Below are 21,670 nucleotides of genomic sequence, written 5' to 3'. Positions count from 1 at the left end.
TACATAAATGTAAAACCCTTTTAAGGTTATGTGATTAAGAGTTAATCGGAGTGAATTACAGCCAAGCATATTCATGTGTGAAATGGAACACTGATGGTTAACAAACTAACCTGACGAGTTTGACAAATGAGGTGGGGGTCCGTATGGGTCCGTGCGTGTCCGTGCGCGTGCAACTTACTGCACTCTGTTGGAATTCGACACGCACTATTCGCGAAGGTGATCTGTTTCATGCAAAACACAAGACCTATTTTATTTTGAGTATATGATTTTGAAAACGGGGTTCAACCCTTAATCTAAGCAGATGGAATTCACAGACATATGTCCAAAGCACGCTACCAAAGACACACTACAGAAATGTAAATATATATTCTACAAATGCACTACTTGTCAACAGGTTATTTATTTAACAAAGATATAAACGAACAAGTCTTCCTTTTAAATGTGTTAAAACAGAAAACACTTTATTTATAAGTCTTCACAGACATTGAAACTGTAGGGAAATTATAAGGATTTAACAGTTCCCATCGTGTAAAATCATTCAAATAGTAAACACGCACGTGAGACAACCGTATGCAATACGCGCTGATCTCGCCAAATGCGCTCTGGAGTTCTGAGGCACACTACCAAAAATAACCCAACGTAAATTCTGGATTTTAAAGTCTCAAGTTTGCATTTAATGGCTCAAATTTTACTTTCGAACTTGTCACCAGTTGCTGCGTCTCATCCTCACATCTTCACGTGGCCATCGCGCGCCTCAAGGTCCAGCAGCAGAAAGATAATACAGCTGGTCTCCTTGGTTACAACAATGGGAGGAGTGTGCGTTATGTTGAGCCCTGCCCCCCAACTACAAACATATAAGAGGCAGCAGTGAAGCTAAACCAGACACTAAAGGCTTAAATCTTGACGAACAATATTGACTAAAGACAACAGCTTAGAAAACTATATTTCCACTCATCTGAGATTCTCTGCCCAGGAGTTCTGGAATCAGTCTACTACCATGATCTTAGAGGCAGTTATTGATTCAGAATAATATAGATTTCTATAAGAATATACATTTCACTGCATCAAAGACAGAACTTTTTTACCAACATTAGCATTAGACTGAAAATAAGATAATCGTACTTATTATTTGACACTAGTTTGAGCTTTTTAAGGAAGACCCGGTCAGAATGTCCCGGCTGGACCCAGCCTGGGGGGTGGAGAGCAGCAGCAGCATCAGGGAGTGGAGCAGGCAGGTCCAGCCTGCTCTGGTGGCCACCTTGGTGTTCCTCTCCTGTCTGGAAGCTTGTCTGTGGGTCAGGAACCTGCGTCTGAAGAGAAGGCTGCCAGGACCCTTCGCCTGGCCGCTGGTGGGAAACGCCATGCAGCTGGGCCAGATGCCCCACATCACCTTCTCCAGACTGGCCAAGAAGTACGGGAACGTGTATCAGATACGGCTGGGCTGCAACAACATCGTGGTCCTCAACGGAGACAAGGCAATCAGACAGGCCCTGGTCCAACACAGCACAGAGTTTGCAGGCAGACCTAAGTTTATATCTTTTCAATCTGTGTCTGGGGGCAGGAGTTTGACCTTCACTGACTACAGCAAACAGTGGAAGATGCACCGACGGATCACTCAGTCAACACTCAGAGCGTTTTCTTCTGCAAACAGTCAGACCAAGAAAGCCTTCGAGCAGCATATCATGGCAGAGGCGATGGATCTGGTGCAGGTGTTTCTGAGGATGAGCGCTGGTGGGAGCTACTGCGATCCCTCTCGTGAATTCACGGTAGCTGCCGCCAACGTCATCTGTGCGCTGTGCTTCGGTAAACGTTACGGACACGATGATCTGGAGTTTAGGACCCTGCTGGGGAGGCTGGACAAGTTTGGAGAGACAGTGGGAGCTGGCAGCCTGGTGGACGTCATGCCCTGGCTCCAGTCCTTCCCCAACCCCGTACGTAGCATCTATCAGAACTTCAAACACCTCAACGAGGAGTTTTTTTCCTTTGTGAAAAGCAAGGTGTCGCAGCACAGGGAGACGTTCGACCCTGAGGTGACGCGGGACATGAGCGACGCCATCATCAACATCATCGAGCACGGGGAGCACAGCAGCCTGACCAAGGACTTTGTGGAGACGACTATCACAGACCTCATCGGAGCAGGGCAAGACACCATGTCCACCTTTCTACAGTGGGTCATGCTGCTTTTAATCAAGTATCCCGACATCCAAGCCAAACTGCAGGACCAGGTGGACAAGGTGGTGGGCAGAGACCGGCTACCCACCATAGAGGACAGGAGCAGCCTGGCCTACCTGGACGCCTTCATCTATGAGACCATGCGCTACACCAGCTTCGTGCCTGTCACCATCCCTCACTCCACCACCTCGGACGTCACCATCGAAGGCCTGCACATCCCTAAAGACACCGTGGTGTTCATCAACCAGTGGTCCGTCAACCATGACCCTCTCAAGTGGAAGGACCCTCACATCTTCGACCCCTCACGCTTCCTGAACGACAACGGTGACCTGGACAAGGACCTGACCAGCGGTGTCATGATCTTCTCTGCAGGGAAGCGGAGGTGTATCGGCGACCAGATAGCAAAGGTGGAAATCTTTTTGTTTTCGGCCATTTTGTTACACCAGTGTAGCTTTGAGAGAAACCCGTGTGAACTCAACAGTCTGAAGTGCTCGTATGGGCTCACACTCAAGCCCCTGAGATACACCATCTCAGCCCAGCTCAGAGGGAAGCTGCTGGGGCTCGTGCCCCCAGCGTGAGCCCTCCCACCACCCCGAGGACCAGCCACAGCTACACTCTTATCCCTCCACCAATGACATTTAACAGTAAGTTGTTCTTTTTGCAAACCTGCACTGAATGTTGTTATTGTATTTTATATTTAATGAATCCCTAAACACAGTCTGCATGTTACCATCCATATCAATGCAGGGTTGAACACAAAGCTAAGCAGAGTGATTGGTTTGAGAAGGAACCTTTTGAGGCCAAGGAGATGTTGAAGAAGAGCATTCTCAAAATATGAACTTGATCAGCATTTTAAAGAAAGTATACCTTTTTCTTACATTGTCCATTGTGCGCTAAATTTGTATGCACTGTTTAGCATGGTCATGCGCAAAATTATATGTTGGAAATATCCCTCAAATGTCAATTTAAACTAATACCACATTATAGAGTATAAGGTTGTGAGTGTTTGTGAATGTTTAAGTTACACTTGAGTCCTCAGTCCAGAAGACTTTCTGTTGCCACTGTCGAGACAGTGATAACAATATTTTAACCTTTGTTACATAAAGCAGTTACAATGTATATTTATAGATATATTGCAGGTATGAAATCATAAAGTTGATGTAATCATTTTCACTATCTACTGTACTCACTGCATATGAGCACATGAACCATGAATTGAGGGGCACAGACGCTGAAACCTGAGAAACCTTTAAATAGGGATTGCGTCATGTATTTCAAACTCACCATCTGGAATTAAGGTGTGGGATTTCTTGTGTGGGAGATGACCAAACCTAATCATGAAACTGATTTGCCAAACGCATGCTATGTTGTACAAACACTGCCAGCAGCAGCTATCCTAAGGCTGCTATCCAAACTGTTTGTAAATACAGTAATACATCAAAATGGACTGAGTTTCCCTGTCATGTGTTCTCATAACTTTCTGTTTGTTTACATAGCAAAGCTCTGAAAACTGGATCCATGTTGTCTTTACCAGAAGATAATTACAGTGCAGGAGTTGATGAAGTCATGTTTTTAATTCTGTGCCTGTCTACAGCCAAGAAACTCAACTATAGCATGTATGGAATGTTCAGGCATGGATTCATAACTGAAAATATCAAAATGTATATCTTTGTTTTGTTTTAAATTGTTGGAAAATAAGCTACATTTGAAATCAATAAAGAAACAAAAAAAAGAGAAATTGAAGAGTTGCTTTCACTGAGCCTGTCTCCTGTGTGTCTCCATTCAACCTATAAACCATTACTCCACACTTGACAGTTTAAGTGTCAAGGACATTTGCTAAAGATGATGTTAAACATCATAACACCAGTCCCCAGTATGTTTGAGCATGCTTTCTCTCCAAGCTGTCACCAAGGACAACGGAGAATGTCTGCTCCAACTGAAATCGATTGCAGGTTTTTTTTGTTGTTTTTTTTTTTGCTCCAGTACTAGTGTATGTGAGGTTTTGCTCCAGTACTAGTGTATGTGAGGTTTTGCTCCAGTACTAGTGTATGTGAGGTTTTGCTCCAGTACTAGTGTATGTGAGGTTTTTAGAGTTCTTCTCTAAAACGTTTGAGCTGTAGCCACAGACCTAAAAGCTCAATTATGGAACTTACTGTGTGAGGGAAGAGTCCTTATGCCTTCATTAACTGTGGATAAATATACACTTTTATGGAACATATAAAGTCATGGTTCTGTTTGTACGGACCCAAGATCCATAACATTCATGGAACTATCTTTGATTCTATTCTTAGTGTTGTTTTGATGAGGGGGAAAAACACAGCTTTAAAAGACAAAACTCTGAAATAAAAATAGTGTGATAAAAAATGTTGGACATAAAAAAGGTTCTAAAGATTTTTTATTCGATTTTTTGAGGGGTTCCTTCAGTCTCACATAAATCATGAAGTTCCTAAAGTATGTAACTTTAATGGACCTTTCAAGTGTAATTGAAATATAGTATGTTTCAGTCGGACTTCACATGGGCTAATATTAATATAAATAAGCTGTCCCACTCTGCCCCCTCTGGTTAGAAGCTTTGGACTGTCTGTGTGAGAGTTGACTATCTCCTGTCCTGTGATCTGACATTTCTACACATCCACTTACCTCCTCCTACACGTCATAGAATAAAAACGATACTTGATTTAGTCGTTGGCAGAATGGACTGCCTAGTATTAAGCACACACCTCCATGGACCTACTTCCTGTACCTGGTAGCACTCCTTGTCCGTTCATTTTCCACAGGAAAATTAGAAAATTTGATAGTGAACATTTTTCACTGGAACAGCGCTCACTGCATCTCAGCCGGAACAGTCGTCACATGCAGACCTGAGGAGAACAGTGAGGAGGACCGAGCGTTCATAGCTTAACCACAGTGGGAGGGGAGAGATAGAGGGCTGAGAACCTGAGTTCCTGCTCCCTCCCACTCGGCACATATATATGGGAGGGTGTCAAGGCAGAAATGTGCATTTGCCTGAAGTGGTCATCTGTGGATGGACACAGCCCCACTGCTCAGCCCACCCAGACCAAGCCCTTGCAGAGCAGAGGAGGGGGAGATAGAGACTGCAGAGTGGGAGGGGTGTTGAGGACTGTGATTAATTTAGAGTAGATTAATTTCACTCAAATTTTGGGGTGAATATGTAAATACGTAATCTAGAATATTACATATTTCAAAGGTCAAAGGACGCATTAAAACCATCCTGGTAAAAAAGCTCACGTTTGGTCAAGGCCCCTCTTGGCGGAAACTGCGTGGTTGGACTCCAGGGAGAAGAGCCGGTCAGAATGTCCCGGCTGGACCCAGCCTGGGGGGTGGAGAGCAGCAGCAGCATCAGGGAGTGGAGCCGGCAGGTCCAGCCTGCTCTGGTGGCCACCTTGGTGTTCCTCTCCTGTCTGGAAGCTTGTCTGTGGGTCAGGAACCTGCGTCTGAAGAGAAGGCTGCCAGGACCCTTCGCCTGGCCGCTGGTGGGAAACGCCATGCAGCTGGGCCAGATGCCCCACATCACCTTCTCCAGACTGGCCAAGAAGTACGGGAACGTGTATCAGATAAGGCTGGGCTGCAACGACATTGTGGTCCTCAACGGAGACAAGGCAATCAGACAGGCCCTGGTCCAGCACAGCACAGAGTTTGCAGGCAGACCCAACTTTATATCTTTTCAATCTGTGTCTGGTGGCAACGGCATGACGTTTAACAACTACAGCAAACAGTGGAAGATGCACAGGAAAATAGCTCAGTCTACCATCAGAGCTTTCTCCTCTGCCAACAGTCAGACTAAGAAGGCGTTCGAGAAGCACATTGTGGCAGAGGCAACAGAACTGGTGGAGGCCTTTCTGAAACATTCGGCTGAACACTCGTTTTTCAATCCTTCTCATGAGCTGACAGTGGCTGCGGCGAACGTCATCTGTGCGCTGTGCTTCGGTAAACGTTACGGACACGATGATCTGGAGTTTAGGACCCTGCTGGGGAGGCTGGACAAGTTTGGAGAGACAGTGGGAGCTGGCAGCCTGGTGGACGTCATGCCCTGGCTCCAGTCCTTCCCCAACCCCGTCCGCAGCATTTACAAAAGCTTCAAAGACCTAAACAACGAATTCTTCACCTTCGTCAGAAGCAAGGTTGTGGAGCATCGGGAGTCCTTCGACCCCGAGGTGACCCGGGACATGAGCGACGCCATCATCAGAGTGATTGACAAGGCAGACAGCCACACAGGCCTGACAGAAGCCCACACCGAGGCGACCGTGTCTGATCTGATTGGTGCAGGCCTGGACACCGTCTCCACAGCGCTTCACTGGATGATACTGCTGTTGGTGAAGTATCCCGACATCCAAGCCAAACTGCAGGACCAGGTGGACAAGGTGGTGGGCAGAGACCGGCTACCCACCATAGAGGACAGGAGCAGCCTGGCCTACCTGGACGCCTTCATCTATGAGACCATGCGCTACACCAGCTTCGTGCCTGTCACCATCCCTCACTCCACCACCTCGGACGTCACCATCGAAGGCCTGCACATCCCTAAAGACACCGTGGTGTTCATCAACCAGTGGTCCGTCAACCATGACCCTCTCAAGTGGAAGGACCCTCACATCTTCGACCCCTCACGCTTCCTGAACGACAACGGTGACCTGGACAAGGACCTGACCAGCGGTGTCATGATCTTCTCTGCAGGGAAGCGGAGGTGTATCGGCGACCAGATAGCCAAAGTGGAGGTCTTTTTATTTTCAGCCATCTTGCTGCACCAGTGTATCTTTCAGAAAGATCCTACTCAGGACTCATCTCTAGACTGTGTGTATGGTTTAACTCTGAAGCCCTTAAACTACAAGATCTCTGCTCAGCTCAGAGGACAGCTGCTGAACGGACCATAAAGGACTGTGTTTAGTGTTTTTCCAATATGCTGTAAGGTATGAACTTGAACACAGTGAATAAACAGTCTTTGGGTCTTCATGAGATTTGTGTTGAATGGATGTTTTGTTAATCATATCTAGCAAAATGACTGTATAATGCATTTGTGTTCGATTTCGTTTAATCACATTCACTTTAACTGCCTTGCAATCTGTCCTCAGCATCCCCTTTACCACACTCAGAAACAGCAGCATCAGAAATAACATTCTACAGTATCGTAACAAAGTGCCTTTTGCAATCCATCAGAAGAAAACTTGCCATACTTACATTGTATAGGGCAACATGTGTTATGCAACAATGGAATTCTGTCTATTTGACAAAGTAAAAAAATATATTTTCAGGATTTCTCCAAAAGTGTTAAGTAATATAAAAATATATATTGCAATCTTTAATGTGGCAAACCAAAACCACAGAAATGAATGGTTAAGTATCTATTGTTCTGTATGGAGGGCTATTTAGTCTGGCCACTCCAAACCGACAAATAAACTGGTGTCCTTGAATGCATTTCATTGTAACTTCTTTTTGTTTTGTTGATGAGGAGATATCATGTGTTAAGGTCAACATTATATATATTTTTTTTAAATACCCCAAAAATGTTAACTGTTTTCATCCAATCCTTCATTTATTTTATTTTATGCATAAACAAATAAATACATGTAATTTCTTGGAATACACTGCATATCCTGTACCGGACTGTATAACATCTAACCTAAATGCCAAACCCTGAAATAAACATCCTGTTCTTAAAGACATTTGACACTTTATTCATTTAGCAGACGTTTTTATCCACGGCGACAAACAGCACAACACCGACAAACCATCCAAAGATAGCGATGCCTGTCTGTGTCTGCGCGTGCGGACAGTTTATCCGTCAGAAGTGTTGAGAACACAAACGTGGGAGGTCAAAGAGATAATAATAGATCACAGATCATGATGTACCGTCTGTATGTTGCTATGAAAGATTGATTGAAGAACATGTTCCCCCTCCCCAGCCCCCGAAACCGTGGATCGGCTGGAGCGCGAGCAGCGACGGCCACAGGCGCAGACTTACATTTACATTTAGTCATTTAGCAGACGCTCTTATCCAGAGCGACTTACAGTAAGTACAGGGACATTCCCCCGGGGGGAAGTCCCTGTAGGGTGAAGTGCCTTGCCCAAAGACACAACGTCAGTTTGCATGACCGGGAATCGAACTGGCAACCTTCGGATTACTAGCCCGATTCCCTCACCGCTCAGCCACCTGACTCCCCAGACTTCATCCATATTTCAGCCAGGCCACTCTATGCTCTTGCCTGGGCGGCATGATCCCCTCAAACTGGGCTCTCGGGTTCCAGAGTCAAGCTGCACCTCTTCTTACAGCAGCTCACAGGCAACCTGTTTTTAGACCAGGCCCGGTCTGTATGTGTCTGTGGAGCCTTCAAAATAAAAGTCGATAGCGCAATATGGTTGACAGAATCAGTGTTCTTTGTGCGCCAATCCTGGGAATCAGATAAAGCACTCCAATGTGTTCATGCTTCAGTTTTTGTGTTTCAGTAATACTAATTAGGGATTTAGCTATTATTTATGATAGTTCTAAGTACCACCTTTCATTAGAGATAACAATTATGAAAAATAATACATTTTTATCCTAAGTATTTGACCTTGGTTACAAAGGGTCATTTTGGAGTCTCCAAAAGGCCCTTTTAGAAAACAGCTGGATGTACTCTTATAAAAACATGTGTCAAATATGAATATATTGTGGTATTATGTTTGATTTTTGATTTGAATTGGATAAGGCTTCAACCTGTGGTCCAATTTAGTCTTCCAGCTAATACCTACCACCTCTAGGCCTCTTCAGGCCTCTGTTTTCAAAACAAAATCTAGGCGGAAATAGAAACGTTCACTTTCCTTGTGTTCAAGCTTCTATTACTCAACACCAGTAGGACTGACAGGGGTCCTGGCAACAGGGGAAATAACTTCAGAGTGTCAGCTTTCAAAAGAGATCATTTACATGCATGTACTCCAAATGGTTCAAGAACAGCTTTCAATTTACTTTGGGTATGCTGTTTAGGCGTTTTCAGGCAAATTTAACAGGACTATGAAAAATTAAAGAGTCCTGCTAATGACCTGCTAAATGAATCCATTTACTCTACTGTAGGCTATGCTATGGGACCGGAGGCTAGGTTGGACTGCAGTGTGCTGGTCCCAGAGCCCTGGGGAAGGTGAACTCTGAGGGATGCTGTGTTTACCTGGTTAAAACAGAGCTGAGAGACACTCAGTACAGCTGCTCTCTCTCTCTCTCTCTCTCTCTCTCTCTCTCTCTCTCTCTCTCTCTCTCTCTCTCTCTCTCTCTCTCTCTCTCTCTCTCTCTCTCTCTCACACACACTCTCTTTCCCTGCTCTGACACCAGGGGGAGCTTATAAGGGGCTGGATGGATGTGTGTTTGTGTGTGTGTGTGTGTGTGTGTGTGTAAGAGACAGAGAGTAGCCGCGTTACGCCCCCCGCCCCCCCCTCTAACCTTCCCAGAACACCTCAGCAGTCCCTCAGCTGAAAGACTTCCTTTCACCCACACTCCCCTCCCCCGCCCCTCCCCCAGGGAGGTTATTTCTGACGGGAAAACAAAACTTTAAACATTATTATTTTTTCAGCTCTGATTCCTCATGTTTAACACAAAGTCACTGGGCACCGTAAGAAAGTAACCTGGGTCCTCTCTCTGACTGGACGGAGGATGCGTTAATATCCCTGTTCAGTGGACGAGGCACAGCCCCCACAGTGAGGTAGCACTAGACAGCAGCGATATCCTTCCTCTCTCGTCCGGTCTTACAGAAATACAGCACTGTCAGACGTTTGGCTGACATTTTTTCAAAAACACCTCCTGAATGCCTCCTACCTGATCCCATCCACACTCCCCCACCACAGGACAGACAGGGACCAGGCTGAACCCTAACCTTGAAGGATGACCACAACTCTAAAATAAAGCAAGCATGTGCTGTCATCCAAAATATGTTAACTTACAGGGTGTATGTTAGAAAATACAAAAACTAGTGGTGGGCAGATTTTTTTTAAATCTAGATTAATCTCACTGTAATTTTGGCGTTAATCTAGATTAATCTAGATTAAAATGGCTCATTTGAATTCCCTCGGAAGGCATTCAGAATATGTGTGCTACCCAAATAATCATCTCCTGTTTCCAAAATGCACCACAAACTGCTTGAGAAAGCTGTTCTACTATGATAATTGGTGATGAAAATAAATTATGTTCAATAAGATATACTTGTGTTTATTAACTGTTTATTAGATTAGTTAGCTTGGCTGATAGAGCTGTGCTGACGGGCTTGCCTCGGTTGCACTCAAACAGTAGTTTGACGACGACTCTTCCCCTGCGCTACATCAGTGCTTGGCCCGGCATCTTCCGCATTAGCTAAGGGATGCTTTGCGTTTAGGTGGTATTTGAGACTGGAAGAACTCCTACAGTAAACTAATTCCGCATAGCACAAGGTGCAAACAACCTTAGTCTTGTCGAGGTTTCCATTGGGAAGCTTCTTAAAAATACATTTTCCCTGAAGCAAACGAGGCAGCTTCCTAGCTGCATCCATGTTAGCACGTTACGTTTGATGTGATAATTTCATACACAAGGCATACACACAGGTTCGAAGACTCGTTCTCGCCCCCTACAGTGCATTCGGCTAGGTATACATCCGCGCTAAAATATCAAGGTGAAAGTCATCATAGTTTGCGTAGTATAGACCCAGCTCCCAACCCAACTTTGAGAATAGATTAACGGCGATATTTTTTTTATCGCCCGATAAGAGTCTCACGTTAACGCATCGCGTTAACGCCGATAACGGCCCACCACTAACAAAAACACACACATTAACTCTACTGCGGTCCAACATGGTTGAACGTGTCATTCCCATAAGATCAACTGGCTCCGGGAGTCTTTCCTTGAACAAATTCTCCATGTATTAAAGAATGTCCATCTGTCATCAGCACACAGCACACAAAGAATCTAACTGTGTTCAACTCTGAGTGAGAAGGCTCCGTATTTGCATTTTAATTCAGTTGAATGTGTTCCAGAGTTTCTGTGTGAGGACCCGTTGCTTTCCAACCGTTACCAGACATGTTTCCCCTCTTCTGAAAACCCTATATGGAATAATTTCATAGTCATAGAAATGTCACTAGACTGGAACATTACAATTACAACGCTATATTCTGTTTTAATTCCATTCAGTCTGTCCTCACTCAAGCTCTGGTGTCTGTTCCAATTGAGAGTTAACATTGCTGCTGTCACATTGTGTGAGGCACATAATGACCTGGCTCTAAACAACAAACACTCATTAACAGCAGGATTTATCAGTATGTTGTATATTAGACCAGTGCCCATGTATTTGCAGTTGAATTATACTGTATATTGCAGTCAGGGAAAAATTCAAAATTATTGTCACAAAACGAACAGTTATTTTCAGAAAACTAAATATGACATTTTCGAACACACAAAGTATAAAATAAACTGCAACCTGGTTTTGACTTCTTGGGATGTGAACGTAAGTGTTTAATCTAGCCACACTGTACTAACCCTAACCCCATACCAACCCTAACCCCATACCAACCCTAACCCTATACTAACCCTACACTAACCAAACCTAACCCTATACCAACCCTAACATCGTCCAGATGGTTAGGCACTGGGCCCAGCTGGGGCCTGATCCCTGAGCACACCTCAGTCTTCTCTCAGAACGGAGAAGCAGGTACGACGACTTCAACCTGCCTGAGACAAAAAAATCCACAGCAGCTATTGAAAAACACAACCAGACTCCTGTCCCTTGGGATCGATTCTTCTACTCGGGCTGCGCTACATTTCCCACATCCAGACGGGTTACCTTCATGACTCTGTGTTCAACAGTGTCCCTGAGTAACTTCTGCTCTAACTGGAGCGAGTACTGATTCACGCAGTAAGTCAGGCAGCCCCCCCGGAGACCATAAAACTAGCGTAGTGTTGGAGACAGCAGCGCCAACAAGTCTCACAGGACTTGAACTGCTCTCTCTGGCTCTACTCCCTGGAACTGTCTTTGAAAAGCTGACATATCTGTGAGGTTTCCAAAGGGAGGAAATAAATGGTGTTCTTTTCACCGAACACACAATACTGTCTCATGTCTCACACCAGGAATTCTCATTCCTGGTGTGAGACATGAAGGCAGACAAGCAGAAGAAAGGCTTCTTGGGATCACCACAGATCACTAAAATTGAATAAGAGGTTCTTTAGCTTTCCTGGTGTGACAGACCAGGAGGGAATACAGACGCTTACACATCAGCTTGTTTTAAGTCTATTGCATCAACCCTTCAAATTGAAGTCATGTCTGGAACACCAAGCCTCACAGAGGACCTGATGAGAGAACCTAGAATATAAGAACTGCACATCCTCACACTCCTGAAGATCTTAGTTCACTCTGAACTGCTTAAGAGAGAGACAGATTGAAACGTTGAACTTGCAGGCTTCTTTATGTGTTCTATGTGTATCAAACAGCACATTTTAAAACACGTTTCAGTCAGAAGATCTTGGGTCTCACAGCAGTACATCCCCACAACCCTCCAGTCATATTCCTTCTATTTCCCAGGTTAGTTGTGTAAACATCAACCCCTCTCAGCGAGAAACAGATCTTATGAAACACTCAGAATGTCAACATGTTGTTGCTGTGGCTGGGCCCAGCGCTGCAGATCTGGCTGTCACGCCAGTGGGCCTGGTGTTGAGCTCGGTTTCAGCCGGGCCCCCGCCCAGGGAGCCAGTGAACCACCCTGCTTTGTTCAGAGCTCATTAGCTTCCTGACACCAGCAGGCCCCCTGCTGACACTGAGGAGCAGGTTGGCCTGCCTGCCTGCCTGCCTGCCTGCCTGTCTGTCTGCCTGTCTGCCTGTCTGCCTGTCTGCCTGTCCGTCTGTGAGGAATCAGAAAGTGTGTATACCTGTGTCCTGTGCGTGTTCTGTAATCAGACCTGCCCAGCAAACACAGCATGTTCCATGCCTCTGGGACCTGTTCTGCCCCCAGTACTGAGGACAGAGGGAGAGAGAGAGATACAGAGAGAGAGAGAGGGGGAGAGAGAGAAGGCCAGGGGCCGTCTGGGGACAGGGAGGGCCCAGAGGGAGCGCTGAGGAGAGCGGAGGTAGGGATCTTGGAGAATAACAGCCGGGGATGAGAGGTGCTTATGGCCTCCGGATCCTCGCTCAGCTAACACGCCTCCGGATCCTCGCTCAGCTAACGCGCCTCCGGATCCTCGCTCAGCTAACACGCCTCCGGATCCTCGCTCAGCTAACACGCCTCCGGATCCTCGCTCAGCTAACACGCCTCCGGATCCTCGCTCAGCTAACACGCCTCCGGATCCTCGCTCAGCTAACACGCCTCCGGATCCTCGGCAGCCTCAGTGTTCTCAGCCTGGTGGAGTTAGGGGTCTCAGAGAGGGGAACACGAGGCCAGGACCTGGTGGGTTCCCCCAGCTCATCACTGTACCAAGGATGCAGGAACTGTGTTTTAGGATCAAATCATGAAATACAGTAAAGATTCTACTTTTAAGTTACAAACAGGTTGACAGTCAGATCATGTATAATTGAGGGATTTCTTTTTGTGGGAGAGGGGGGGTGGCGTGCTCGACTTGGGGCAAGTTCAGGCCAAAGCGGTCGTCAATGACAACAAGCACCCGTTACGGAATGAAGCCTCATTGCTGAGTGATCTCATAGCGTTAGATAAGACTGCACACAGACCTCCTCCTGCCTGCTCTGCTCTGCACAGACGCTCTGCACGGAAGCTGTTCTGAGACCACCAGCTGACTGGAGAAAAAGTTAACATGACGCACCTCGACAGGAAACATGGCCAGTGGGGTCACACGGTGGTACTGGTGTGTCTGACGTGTGGATGACAAAGGTCACGGTTTAAGGTCGGAGAACACAAAGAGAACACTCAGCTAGCAGACCTGTGGACTTGGGGACAGTACGGCCTCATCTAGAGGCCGAGGACAAGCAGCAAGTCAGCTAGAGAACACATGGAACCGCTCTCCAACGGTTCAGCTCAAAGTGTGGAACTCGTTTGGCGAATTGTGCGGATGTCAGACCTGGGTTCAGGCTCACAGGTGGCTGTTTGGATCCTGTCCCTAGTGTAGAGGCTCCAGACACCAGGGGCAACCCCTCGCTCTCCTCCCCCACCAGCCCAGCCAGCAGGACAGGCTGGTCTCGACCCAGGGAGGAAGACAGGAGTCAGGGTGTCTGTTCCCCCACCAGCCCAGCTGTTCCAGGTTCCTGCTGGGATCACACAGCAGTGGAGAACCCATTAAGGGGGGCTGTACTTTGGCTGACTCCCTAGCAGAGTGGGCTCCCCTCCTCCTGGCCCCCCTCCCCATCACAACACCCCCCTTCCCCTGGCCCTTCTCCCTCCCCCCCTCCCCCCTGGACCCCTGTCCCCCCTCTCCCTCCACGCCTCCCTCTTCGACCCCCCCTCTCCCTCCCCCTCCCCCCCTCCCCCCCTCCCCCCCTCCCCCCCTCCCCCCCTCCCCAAGGCCCCCCTCTCCACCCCCCTCTAGATGTTCTGCCAGGAAGGAAGATGGATAGGCCTCAGCAGAACCCAGCACCTCCAAGGTAGTGCCTCTCTCCTCTGCCAGTAAAAATAAAACTCCCCTCCAACTACTCCCCCTCTCTCTCTCTCTCCCCTCTCTCTCCTCTCTCTCTCTCCCCTCTCCCCTCTCCCGCCCCTCTCTCCCGCTCTCTCTCCCTCTCTCTCCCTCCCCTCTCTCCCGCTCTCTCTCTCTCCCTCTCTCTCCCTCCCTCCCTCCCCCTCTCTCTCCCCCCTCTCTCTCTCCCTCTCTCCTCTCCCTCCCTTATCCCTCCCCTCTCTCTCCCCTCTCTCTCCTCACATCACAGGGGTCTGAGAACAGCCAGTACATGCTGCTAACAGCTACACTGTTGGGTTAGGGTTAGGAAAAGACAACAGCTACACTGTCTTTTATGTCCTCTTTCCCAGATAGAGACAGATTGAGAAAGCGACCTGACCTTAGAACACGTCAACCTCAGCCTCAGGACTGACAACCATGAGGACCAAGAGAGCTGAAGACTGCCAGCTCAACATCTTCAGGTTTAATATGTCCTGGAAGCGACTACACAAACATGTCTCCTTGACCCCCCTGCCACACACACACATATATGTGAGGTGTGTGAAGTTCAAGAGTAGAGTGTGTTTTAGTGTTCCTGTATTGCGTCCAGGGAGAGTGTGGAGAGCTCATGTGTAACCGTGGTGATACGGGTGGAACGTGCAGATCCCAGAGAACTGTGTCTCCTTCTACCTCCAGCAGCTGAGAAAACACAGGCCGCTCTGCTCCGAGGAGCAGCCAGACCTCCCATCTCCCCCCTTCCACCAGGTCTGGCATGGATGCACACTGACATCATCCCTCCCTCCTCCACCATCCTCCAGGGGTGGAGGTGAGGGGAGATGGAGGAGAGAGGAAGAAGTGGACAAGGAGAGGGAAGATGGAGAAGAAGAGGAGGTGGAGGAGGAGAGGGGAGGTGGAGGAGGAGAGGGGAGGTGGAGGAGAGAGGAGGTGGAGGAGGAGAGGGGAGGTGGAGGAGGAGAGGAGAGGTGGAAGAGGAGAGGTGGAGGAGGAGAGGTGGAGGAGGAGAGGTTCAGTAAGAGCTGTTAGAAGATCTATGGTGGGTCATCAGCTGTGTTTGTGTGTGATGTGCTTGACCCACAAGGTCAGGGAGCAGACGAGAAAAAATGGTCTGGTAAGAGAGTGAGTCTGGAGGCGGGAGATATAATACCTGTAGGGACGTGGAGGGAAGAGGAGGGTGGGGGTGGGAGGGGGGAGACAGAGTACTGAGAGGGGAGGGCGAGCAGGAGAAGTACAGAGAGAGAGAGGGGAGGGCGAGCAGGAGAAGTACAGAGAGAGAGAGGGGAGGGCGAGCAGGAGAAGTACAGAGAGAGAGAGGGGAGGGCGAGCAGGAGAAGTACAGAGAGAGAGGGGAGGGCGAGCAGGAGAAGTACAGAGAGAGAGAGGGGAGGGCGAGCAGGAGAAGTACAGAGAGAGAGAGGGGAAGTACAGGAGGGAGGAAGAGAGGCAGGTGGACAGGAGAGAGAAAGGCTTTGGCAGCCTCAGAGTTAATCAGGTTCTGTCACAGTCATCTAAAGTGAGTACCCCTCAGTGGTGAGCTGCTGCATCAGAACTGCTGTCCAGGAAGCTTGGCTCTGGCTGGAGAGGGAGAGGGCAGAGATGCACTTAAAGACTATCAAAGAAAACACAGAGATTTATGATAACCCTGTGTATTGGCAAGAGTAACCGCTTTTTGCCAGTGAGAGAAAAACTGATTGTATCAGCACAGTTCTGGGCTCTGGTGGGTTCTAGGAACTGCACACAAACAGCAAACACACGTGATTAGACAAATTCCCAATTGAGATTAACAAGTGCTTATGTGTTGGAGAGGGGAGGTGGAGAGGGGAGGTGGAGAGGGGAGGTGGAGAGGGGAGGTGGGGAGGGGAGGTGGGGAGGTGGTGAGGGGAGGTGGAGAGGGGAGGTGGGGAGGGGAGGTGGGGAGGTGGTGAGGGGAGGTGGGGAGGGGAGGTGGGGAGGGGAGGTGGAGAGGGGAGGTGGAGAGGGGAGGTGGGGAGGGGATGTCGAGAGGGGAGGTGGAGAGGGGAGGTGGGGAGGGGAGGTGGAGGGGGAGGTGGGGAGGGGAGGTGGGGAGGGGAGGGGAGGTGGAGAGGGGAGGTGGGGAGGGGAGGTGGGGTTGAGAGGTGGTGAGGGGAGGTGGATAGGGGAAGTGGAGAGGGGAGGTGGAGAGGGGAGGTGGAGAGGGGAGGTGGGGAGGGGAGATCGCTGGTGTTTGCTGCCAGCACAGAAGGGTCTGGAGCCAAACCCACTGAAGGAAGAACCAAGGATGTGTGGCACAGCTCTGGAAAAGGAGAGAAAAAAACAACATTGGCAAATCTTTAAGCTGGTGACGTAAGAATACCTGAATGGCTGCCGAAATATTCTGTGTTGTTAAGCCGTTGGCAGATGGAGCCAGCCATGACACTGCAGATTCCAGACGTTTCTGCTGGCCTGGCTCTTGGGTTTCATTTTACAACAAGTCCTTGAATGCCAGTGTATACCGACCGCTGAATACCACAGTGTTAGGAAAGGGGGGTGGGGGTGCTGGCAGAGAATGGGAGGATGGGGGAGAGAGAGAGAGGGCATCCTGAGGAACATATAACATGCTTGTGAGAAAGCATGGCTTCAACATGGCTGCTGGGGGCAGAGTGATCAGGGTGGGCTGCCTGGGGGGGTCAGAGGTCAGGGGTCAGAGTGTATAGAGGTCAGGGTGGGCTGCCAGGCTGACAATGCTGGGAAGGTCAGAGGCCAGGGGGATAGCTATTCTTGTGTGTCTCTCTCCCTTAGACACACACACACACACACAGATCTGTGGGAGGACGGGGGGGTCCTGGAGACCAGAAAGAGACGTGACAGAGAGCAGCATTCTTCCTGAGAGGAAAGAGGAGAGAGAAGGAGAGAGAGAGGGAGGAGAGAGAGGGAGGTGAGAGAGAGTGAAGAGAGAGAGGTAGAAGAGAGAGGAGAGAGAGGGAGTAGAGAGGGAGGAGAGAGGGAGAAGAGACAGAGGAGAGAGAGGGAGGAGAGAGGGAGGAGAGAGAGGAGAGAAGAGAGAGGGAGAAGAGAGAGAGGGAGGGAGGAGAGAGGGAGGAGAGAGAGAAGAGAGGGAGAAGAGAGAGGAGAGAGAGGGAGTAGAGAGGGAGGAGAGAGAGAAGAGAGAGAAGAGAGAGGGAGAAGAGAGAGAGGGAGTAGAGAGGGAGGAGAGAGAGAAGAGAGGGAGAAGAGAGAGGGAGAAGAGAGAGGGAGGAAATAGGGAGAGAGAGAGAGAGAGAGAGAGAGAGAGAGAGTGAGTGAGAGTAAACAACATCTGAAGCCTGTACTTTTTTTGTACTCGCTGTGATATATTGTTTTTATTATTGTTGCTTGTTTTTTCCACAGGTACACTTGCACTTATAGCGGTTCATGTTGTTTAATTGTAACTTGTTTAACTACATGCTCTTATGGTTCTTCCCTTTGGCACTTACTTTGGTTGTTCACAATGTGTGCTTCATGTTTTGGCTACTCGCAGTGTTTTTGTGGCTATCTTGTTGTTATGATCAGTGACCTATGCACTTTGTAAAGCTCTCTCTTGGAAGTTGCTTTGGATAAAAGCGTCTGCTAAATGAATAAATGTAAATGTAAATGTACTTCATGTTGCCAGCCCTAGCCCTAACCCCAACCTTAAAACCATTTTAATCAAGTTTGTGGCTTCAATGGGGCCTGCACAGCTTACTCACTGAGATCAACGAGAAACAGTTTACATGTGGGCCTCTGCAGGGCATGCACCCTGCCTGCCTGCCTGCCTGCTTGGACAGCCATTACCTCCAGAATGAGAGGCAGCCACACTCTCCACATGTGAGGGCAGGACCCTCACATGTGGAGAGTGTGGAGGGAGGGAGGGAGGGAGGGAGGGAGGGAGAGGTGGAGTGCGGGAGGGATGGAGGGATTGCGGGAGGATGGAGGGAGAGGTAGAGAGATGGAGGGAGTGCGGGAGGGAGAGGTAGAGAGATGGAGGGAGAGGAGGAGAGGTGGAGCCTCTGTGCTTTGAATCAACAAGAGAACATCACTCTAGGTCCCCAGCAGGCGGGACAGGAACTCAGAACCCAGCAAGGGGGATCCTCTCTGTCTAGAACGTTCTGACGAGTCTGATGGAGGACGTATCTTCACAGGTCCTGGAGGGAGACAGGACGAGGAGCTCACAGCAGTATAGTTCACTGTGGCTCAAACTTCCTGTGGAGCATTTGCCTTCACTTAACACACTGAGGAATGTAAGTGTTTAGACTAGGGGGAAAGAATCATGTGTGAAAGATAAAGTGGACTTTCCCTCAATGAAGAGGTGAGAGGAGAGAGAGGACACCAGAGGGAGGACAGGAGCAGATAAGAGCAGCAGGATGGATGCTGTTAACATCACTACCCAGCCTCCCCACTATCCATGATGCTTATTGGTGTGTGTGTCTCTGTTGGTCTAGGTGCTTGTGTGTGTGTGTGTGTGTTTCTTCCCATGACCTTGCACCTCACATAAAGCTTGTAAAGTGAGGGCGAATTCTGAATGAGCTAAGTGTCTGGGACATACAGCCTACTGTGTTATCTGAGACTGTGATATGCTGGCCAAAACATCGTGCTTCATCCTTGACCACCATAAAGCGTCACTTGAAGCTGCAGTTTCCAAGAAGCCAGATGAGTTATCGCGCTGCCGCATCAGTCAGACGGCCTTTACTCATCTCCAGAGGCTCCCAACATGATCATAGTGAGGATGGGGAGGTTTCGCGTGACAAGAACAGAGCAGTGACTGGTGACCTTCTCTCTGCCACAACAACATCATAAATCTCACTTCCAGTCACAGAGATCAGAGATTGGTCCCCAAGCGAAGGTATTTTGTTATGTAGTGTGAAAAGTCTAGCTACCGTACATTCTGTCTCTCTGAAATCCAACAACTGACGTTCAGATGTGAATCCAGTAACTGTCTATTGTGCTTTGAGCTGTGGTCATGTTCACAGCAGGCTGTCTCTGTCATGTTCAGCAGGCTGTCTCTGTCATGTTCACAGCAGGCTGTCACTGTCATGTTCACAGCATGCTGTCTCTGTCATGTTCACAGCAGGCTGTCTCTGTCATGTTCACAGCAGGCTGTCTCTGTCATGTTCAGCAGGCTGTCTCTGTCATGTTCACAGCAGGCTGTCACTGTCATGTTCACAGCATGCTGTCTCTGTCATGTTCACAGCAGGCTGTCTCTGTCATGTTCACAGCAGGCTGTCTCTGTCATGTTCAGCAGGCTGTCTCTGTCATGTTCAGCAGGCTGTCTCTGTCATGTTCACAGCAGGCTGTCTCTGTCATGTTCAGCAGGCTGTCTCTGTCATGTTCACAGCAGGCTGTCTCTGTCATGTTCAGCAGGCTGTCTCTGTCATGTTCAGCAGGCTGTCTCTGTCATGTTCACAGCAGGCTGTCTCTGTCATGTTCACAGCAGGCTGTCTCTGTCATGTTCAGCATGCTGTCTCTGTCATGTTCAGCATGCTGTCTCTGTCATGTTCAGCATGCTGTCTCTGTCATGTTCACAGCAGGCTGTCTCTGTCATGTTCAGCAGACTGTCTCTGTCATGTTCAGCATGCTGTCTCTGTCATGTTCAGCATGCTGTCTCTGTCATGTTCAGCAGGCTGTCTCTGTCATGTTCAGCATGCTGTCTCTGTCATGTTCAGCATGCTGTCTCTGTCATGTTCACAGCAGGCTGTCTCTGTCATGTTCAGCATGCTGTCTCTGTCATGTTAAGCATGCTGTCTCTGTCATGTTCAGCATGCTGTCTCTGTCATGTTCACAGCATGCTGTCTCTGTCATGTTCACAGCAGGCTGTCTCTGTCATGTTCAGCAGGCTGTCTCTGTCATGTTCACAGCAGGCTGTCTCTGTCATGTTCAGCAGGCTGTCTCTGTCATGTTCACAGCAGGCTGTCTCTGTCATGTTCAGCAGGCCGTCTCTGTCATGTTCAGCAGGCTGTCTCTGTCATGTTCAGCAGGCTGTCTCTGTCATGTTCACAGCAGGCTGTCTCTGTCATGTTCACAGCAGGCTGTCTCTGTCATGTTCACAGCAGGCTGTCTCTGTCATGTTCAGCAGGCTGTCTCTGTCATGTTCACAGCAGACTGTCTCTGTCATGTTCAGCAGGCTGTCTCTGTCATGTTCACAGCAGGCTGTCTCTGTCATGTTCAGCAGGCTGTCTCTGTCATGTTCACAGCAGGCTGTCTCTGTCATGTTCACAGCAGGCTGTCTCTGTCATGTTCAGCAGGCTGTCACTGTCATGTTCACAGCAGGCTGTCTCTGTCATGTTCAGCAGGCTGTCTCTGTCATGTTCAGCAGGCTGTCTCTGTCATGTTCACAGCAGGCTGTCTCTGTCATGTTCACAGCAGGCTGTCTCTGTCATGTTCACAGCAGGCTGTCTCTGTCATGTTCACAGCAGACTGTCTCTGTCATGTTCACAGCAGGCTGTCTCTGTCATGTTCAGCAGGCTGTCTCTGTCATGTTCAGCAGGCTGTCACTGTCATGTTCACAGCAGGCTGTCTCTGTCATGTTCAGCAGGCTGTCTCTGTCATGTTCAGCAGGCTGTCTCTGTCATGTTCACAGCAAGCTGTCTCTGTCATGTTCACAGCAGGCTGTCTCTGTCATGTTCACAGCAGGCTGTCTCTGTCATGTTCACAGCAGGCTGTCTCTGTCATGTTCAGCAGGCTGTCTCTGTCATGTTCACAGCAGGCTGTCTCTGTCATGTTCACAGCAGGCTGTCTCTGTCATGTTCAGCAGGCTGTCTCTGTCATGTTCAGCAGGCTGTCTCTGTCATGTTCAGCAGGCTGTCTCTGTCATGTTCACAGCAGGCTGTCTCTGTCATGTTCACAGCAGGCTGTCTCTGTCATGTTCACAGCAGACTGTCTCTGTCATGTTCACAGCAGGCTGTCTCTGTCATGTTCACAGCAGGCTGTCTCTGTCATGTTCAGCAGGCTGTCTCTGTCATGTTCACAGCA

At 48.7% G+C, this 21,670-nt stretch overlaps 2 protein-coding genes across 2 annotated transcripts; both read left to right on the top strand.

Annotated features, from left to right (window-relative positions):
* Positions 1 to 898: 898 nt before the first annotated feature.
* On the top strand, positions 899 to 3,915 carry LOC134026919 (cytochrome P450 1B1-like). Its single transcript, XM_062469976.1, has one exon. The coding sequence runs from the start codon at positions 1,170 to 1,172 to the stop codon at positions 2,748 to 2,750; it is 1,581 nt and encodes a 526-aa protein (XP_062325960.1). The 5' UTR covers positions 899 to 1,169; the 3' UTR covers positions 2,751 to 3,915.
* A 1,436-nt stretch (positions 3,916 to 5,351) lies between these two features.
* LOC134026924 (cytochrome P450 1B1-like) lies at positions 5,352 to 7,844 on the top strand. The gene has a single exon (XM_062469983.1). The coding sequence runs from the start codon at positions 5,487 to 5,489 to the stop codon at positions 7,059 to 7,061; it is 1,575 nt and encodes a 524-aa protein (XP_062325967.1). The 5' UTR covers positions 5,352 to 5,486; the 3' UTR covers positions 7,062 to 7,844.
* The last annotated feature ends 13,826 nt before the right edge of the window (positions 7,845 to 21,670 follow it).

Source organism: Osmerus eperlanus, chromosome 9 (genome assembly GCF_963692335.1).
Source record: "Osmerus eperlanus chromosome 9, fOsmEpe2.1, whole genome shotgun sequence".
Lineage (NCBI taxonomy): Eukaryota > Metazoa > Chordata > Actinopteri > Osmeriformes > Osmeridae > Osmerus > Osmerus eperlanus.
The sequence above is the reverse complement of the archived record's forward strand: the minus strand, read 5'-3'. Positions and strand labels throughout refer to the sequence as shown.